Source organism: Solanum pennellii, chromosome 11 (genome assembly GCF_001406875.1).
Source record: "Solanum pennellii chromosome 11, SPENNV200".
Classification (NCBI taxonomy): domain Eukaryota; kingdom Viridiplantae; phylum Streptophyta; class Magnoliopsida; order Solanales; family Solanaceae; genus Solanum; species Solanum pennellii.
The window spans coordinates 36,881,125-36,887,834 of NC_028647.1; the positions used below are offsets into that span (position 1 = coordinate 36,881,125).

At 34.8% G+C, this 6,710-nt stretch overlaps 1 protein-coding gene across 1 annotated transcript in view; it reads left to right on the top strand.

Moving 5' to 3' along the window:
• LOC107003824 overlaps positions 1 to 4,981 on the top strand; it is an 8,366-nt gene extending 3,385 nt beyond the window's left edge. The window contains exon 2 of the mRNA XM_015202095.1: positions 3,962 to 4,981. Within this exon, the coding sequence (XP_015057581.1) occupies positions 3,962 to 4,981 (1,020 nt within the window). The remainder of the gene's footprint in view (positions 1 to 3,961) is intronic.
• The last annotated feature ends 1,729 nt before the right edge of the window (positions 4,982 to 6,710 follow it).

The following is a 6,710-nucleotide window of genomic DNA, read 5'->3' on the forward strand; positions in this document are numbered from 1 at the left end:
GTTTATTATACCGTTGGTTAAGGGTAAGACGATGGATTCAAGTTTCATCGCACCAAAAGGGTAAGACATCAGGTTAAAGTCCGGATGCACCATAATAAAAATATTTGAGGATAAGACGATAGATTCAAGTTCTATCACACCAAAAGGGTAAGACATCAATTTGAGTTTTGATGCACCGTGATTGGGTTCAAGTCCCATAGAATTATGGCATAACACGCCTTATATGGATAAGACATTGAGTTTGAGTCAATGCACCATAGTGATGATATAATGATGACTAAGTCTTTGATGAAAAGTCTTGAAATTCGTCCTATTGAATTTGCTCCATTCCTTGAAAAGAATGTGGTAGCAACATATGATAATTTTAAAATCGCATGTTCACTTGCTCCGTTCTATCATATGAATGTGGTAGCAGTAAATAGTTAGTCTGAAAGATGACAAATGATTAACCATATGAAAAAGAGCATGAAGGGACGGAATTATAATAGTCATTATTGTGGTAATTATAAAAGGAAGAACACTATGGGTTTTCCAAATAGTCCTTCGAAATGTGAAGGCAGTTTTCATTATCAAAATGGTATGAAAGGACATTGCACTTGTGAACGTTGTCGACCCAATAATTTGACAAGTTTATAAATCCTCTATCATGATACAAGAAGATAAAGTGATGGTACACTTAATCTTTCAAAGTGATGTTGAGGTGTGTCATGGAAATATGATGAATTTTAAAGCCATGACAATGTGCTTATAATGCAAATTTATGAAATACATATAAATAATTAGTCCATTCCTTGAAGAGAATGTGACTTGTGATGAGTATTGTGAATGCTCGACCATTCTATAAGAGAATGGGTCCAGATGTGATAAAATCATTATGGGTTGGATATATGTCACAACTCACCTCTATGGAAGGTTTGAGAAAAAATGATATATGTCACTTCTCATCTCTACGGGAGATTTGAGAGGAAATAAATTTTATTTGGCAGAAATGGCTAATTGTATTGTACGTTTTATACGTCACTATGGTATGTTTATTGTGAACTACCGAAAGGGTAAAAGATAGAAATAGCTCTTGCCTATAAGGGTTGTGGTTATTATTGTGTGGCAATACAAATTTGTTATTGGTTGTGTACCTATGGTACAACAAAAGTAAAGCAAGAAAGACGTTTTGCCTGTAATGATTTTGACCATGACAATAATAATATAATTTCCTCCTTGAAGGAGACGCTCACCATAGGGATGGTGTCATGCAATATGTGATAGTACAGAAAATTAATTGCAAGCTCTAAATGAAGTCCTTGAAGGACAGAGTCTATGATACGCCGGAAGCGTAATAGACCAATCGATTCCAAACATAAAATTACTTGAAGAAGGAAGGAGCAAATGATCAATATGGTCATGATAATGAGGCAAGTGCTATAAAAGAGCACATTGACATAACACTTCATAAAATCTTGAAAAAGGTTCAGGTACCTGAAATAATGAAAAATAAAGAGATCTCGTAAGTTATGTCTTGTTGGAATCGATATCAAATAACCGTCGACGATATCTTTGATATGAGATAGCGCTCAATGATATAAATTGTGATGAGGATCTTGAATTCAAATCTATCATATAGTGTGAACAGATAAATGGTTGGCCAAGTAAAATGCACAATTCAAGTATATTTTGTTTCACTTAAAAAAGTGACATTTTGGACTGGTAGTCCATAAATCAAGGTATAATGTCAGTGGGGTACAAATAAATTATTATGCGATAGTATAACCGTAAGATATCAAATACGGTTTGTGCCTTGGGGCATAAAGGTTTATCGCAAAAATCCTGACATTATTGGAGATGTTTTCTCCTTTGGTGGATGCAATGAGGTTTGTTTTGATCTGGCAACATATGAAAAACTTGAATGCATGTAATGAATAATTGTAATGTCTAGCTAGACAATGAAGGTTATATGAAAATCCTTGAAACAATCGAGGTGTCTGAAGCATATAAGAGTTTGAAAGAAACTTTTTCAATAAAGCTTCAAGAATCCTTATATGGATTGAAATAGTCAAGGAAGAAAAAGGGTACAAAAGAATGACCCTAATTGTCCTTGTATTTTTATGAAAAGGTCTTGGTAAGACAAAATTTTGTCTTGACCTACAGATTGATAATTTGACAAATGAAATATTTGTCTAACAGTGCACATACACTGAAAAGTTTTGATGCAATTTTATATGGATAAATCGCATTCATTGAGTACCCCAATGATTATGAGATCACTTGACATAAATGATGATTCAGTTTGATCTCAAAAGAAGGATGAAGAGTTTCTTGGTGATGAAACTCTATCTTGGTGCAATCAGGGCACTAGTGCATCTTACTAACAATATTTGACCAGATATTTGTTTTGCAGTAAATTTACTGGCAAGATTCAGTTTCTCCCCGATAAAAGGACATTGAAATGGTGTTGAGCACATGATTGAATATCCTCGAAGGACCATAGTTATGGGTTTATTCTATTCCGAGGAATCCAAGACAAAATTGATTGGTTACGCAGATGCAGAATATTTATCTGATCCGCATAAAGCTCTATCTCAAGCACGCTATGTGTTTGCATGTGGAGGCACAATAATATCCTGGCGATCAATGAAGCAAATGTTGCTATGCAGAAATAAAAGTCCTCCATGAAGCAAGTCAAAAGTGCGTCTGGTTGAGATAAATGACACACCATATTCAAGAAATGTGTGGTTTTTCTTTGAAAAAGAATATACCAACCACAATGTACGAAGATTGGAGACATCATCACAAGAAATTAAGTGATTTTTTAATCAGGGGGAGTATAATACGCGTTGCACTCTTTTTCCCTTGACCGAGGTTTTTTCCCACTGGGTTTTCCTGGCAAGGTTTTTAATGAGGCAACAAATAGTGCGTATCAAAAGATATGTGTACTCTTTTTCCTTCACTAGAATTTTTTTCCACAGGATTTTTCCTAGTAAGGTTTTAACGAGGCACATTATCTATGGACATCCAAGGGGGAGTGCTACAAATCCATTGAACTAATTAAGTGGATTGTCCATTGGATATTCATGAATTACTTGTATTCATGTATGTATATTTCCAAGGTGATATGATCCTCTATGGATAAACATGTATCTATTAATTTGGTGACCTTTGGGAGTGATATCTCAACACTATAAATAGAGACATCACTCACCATTTGAAGTACACACTTGAATAAGAAGAAAGTCTTATCTTCCATCTTACTTCTCTTGTCTTTATCTCTTTATATTTATATTGCCATGAGCTTAATTTTATAATAATACTTATATTGAAAATTCAATTAATTTTAATTTGTATGGTGTAGAATTTATTGAGGAGGAACCATTCATTATTAAGATTTTTTTAGCCTTAAAAATTCAAATTCAAAATTTTTAATTAGAAATGAATGGATCATATTCATTCTCACCACAATTTTGATTGGTGACACTTTTATTTGTTTCATCTACCCTCTTTCATTTTATTTTTTCCTTGCTAAGTTTTTAAATGGAAAAAAATATCTTTTATTAAATTATCAAATAATATGAAATTGTTGTAAATCCATTGTATATGTGGATGATCCATTAGAGTTATCCAACAATTAATTGGATTCATGTATTAGTGTTTCCAATGTGATAAGATATCAAGGTGATATGAACCTTGATGATAACTATGTAAATTTCAAGGTGACCTTTGACTATGATATCTCAACACTATAAATAGAGATATCATTCACCATTGTATGATATACTTGAATAAGAAAATTATCTCCTCTATCTTATACTTCTTGTCTTTTTCTTCTTATATTCTGAGCTTTCTTTACAACACGTTATCTGCACGAAGTTGCTACTTGCAAAGGTATTATATAAATATTTTTATTTGATTCACATATTCTCTCATAATTACATTATGTCGAATTTATCCAAACTTGAGTTTGTGGCATTAGATATTTCTGAAGAATTATCTTTCATGGGTACTCGATGCTGAGATTCACTTGGCTGCTAAAGGTCTTGATGCCACTATTACTCAGGGAAATGAAGCATCGAGTCAAGATAAGGCGAAGGCTATGATTTTCCTTCGTCATCATCTTGATGAGGGCCTGAAGATTGAATATCTGACGGTAAAAGATCCACTTGAGTTGTGGACTGATTTAAAGGGGAGATATGACCACCTAAAGGCAACAGTGTTGCCAAGAGCTCGTTATGAGTGGATGCATTTACGGTTTCAAGATTTTAAGACCGTAATTGAATACAACTCTGCTGTATTCAGGATAACCTCCCAGTTAAAATTATGTGGGGAGACTATAAAAGATGAGGACATGTTGGAAAAGACACTTACTACTTTCCATGCCTCAAATGTGATATTGCAGCAGCAATATCGTGAAAAGGGTTTTCAGAAATATTCTGAACTAATCTCATGTCTTTTGGTGGCTGAGCAACATAATGCTCTTTTAATGAAAAATCATGAAGCTCGTCCCACTGGAGCTGCTCCATTACCGGAGGCAAATGTGGTGGAAGCACGTGATCAATCTGAAGTAAAAAGAGATGATCATCGGGGCTATAATAATGCACGGGGACGTGGCAAAGATAAAAGACGATACACTAATCGTCAAGGTGGTGGTCATAATAAAAGGGAGAACAACATGAGTTCTCAAAATAACCCCTCAAAAAGTAATTGTCGTCGTTGTGGCATGAAAGGCCATTGGAAGAATGAATGTCGCACACATGAGCATTTTGTAAGGCTCTATCAAAATTCTTTTAAAAAGAAAGGAAATAAAAGTGGTGCTTCCTCTTCCAATACTCGAGCTGAGTCACATATGACTCTTAAAGATGATGATAAGCCGGGAACATCTCAGAAATATGATAAGGATATTGAAGCAAATTTGGCTTTAAAGGATGATGTTTTTGATGGCCTTGGTGACATTACTCATATGGAAGTTGATGACTTCTTTGGAGATCGAAACTGATGTTTGATCTTTTAGCTGGGGAATGAAGTCTGTTAATATTTTACTTATGTATTTTTAATTATTATGTTATTCATGTTGAAGTATTTAAATTTCCGTTGTTAATTTTGTTTCTTCCTTCTTTTGATGTATTTTATTTTAATGAAAATTAATAGAAATCCCCAGTTGTCAGTTGGATTCAAGATGAGTAATGGAGATGTATGCCTTCTTGATAGTGCTACAACGCATACAATATTAAAAGAAAAGAAATACTTTTCTAATTTGGTTATGAAAATGGCATATGTCAACACAATATCAGGTAGTACAAAATTAATTGAGGGCTCTGGAAGAGCGACCTTATTACTACCTGGAGGGACAATATTAAGCATTGATAATGCATTATATTGTAGTAAGTCTCAAAGAAACTTATTAAGTTTCAAAGTTATTCGCCAAAATGGCTATCATGTTGAGACGGCTAATGAAGGAAAGGTTGAATACCTTTACATTACTACAATTAATGTAGAGAAGAAAATTGTGCATGAAAAATTACCTGCACTTTCTTCTGGGTTGTACTATACAAGTATAAGTACAGTTGAATCACATGCCGTAGTAAACAAAAGGTTTACTAATTTTAATGATTTTATCATTTGGCATGACCGGTTGGGCCATCCCGGATTTAATATGATGCGCAAAATCATTGAGAATTCACATGGGCACACCTTAAAGAGCCCAAATATCCTTCAATCAAAGGAATTCTCTTGTGCTGCTTGTTCTCAAGGAAAGTTGATCATTAAACCATCAACAGTTAAGGTTGGAATTGAATCCCCTGCGTTTCTGGAACGTATACAGGGTGATATATGTGGACCAATTCAACCTGCATGTGGACCCTTTAAATATTATATGGTCTTGATAGATGCTTCTACAAGATGGTCACATGTGTGTTTATTATCAACTCGCAACATGGCTTTTGCGAGATTGCTGGCTCAAATAATAAGATTGAAAGCACAATTTCCAGACTATACAATAAAGACAATCCGTCTAGATAATGCTGGTGAGTTTACATCTCAGGCATTTAATGATTATTGTATGTCTACTGGTATAACAGTTGAACATCCAGTTGCGCATGTTCACACTCAAAACGGTCTAGCAGAATCATTGATTAAACGTCTGCAATTGATAGCTAGACCATTACTAATGAGAACAAAGTTATCTGTGTCTATGTGGGGGCATGCTATTTTGCATGCAGCAGCACTTGTGCGCATAAGGCCGACCAATTATCATGAATTCTCCCCATTACAATTGACTTTTGGTCAAGAGCCAAACATTTCCCATCTTAGAGTTTTTGGATGTGCGGTGTATGTCCCAATTGCTCCACCACAACGCACAAAGATGGGGCCCCAAAGAAGGTTGGGGATATATGTTGGGTATGAATCTCCTTCAATCATAAAATATTTGGAGCCTATGACTGGAGATTTATTTAAGGCAAGATTTGCTGATTGTCATTTTGATGAATCAGTATACCCAACATTAGGGGGAGAACATAAGTCGTTGGGAAAAGAGATAGATTGGAATTCATCAACTCTATCTCATCTGGATCCTCGAACAAACCAATGTGAGCAAGAAGTTCAAAGAATAATTTATTTGCAGAACATTGCAAATCAGCTACCAGATGCATTTACTAATCTTCCAAGGATTACTAAATCGCATATTCCAGCTGTTAATGCTCCAGTTCGAGTTGATATCCCGACGGAAC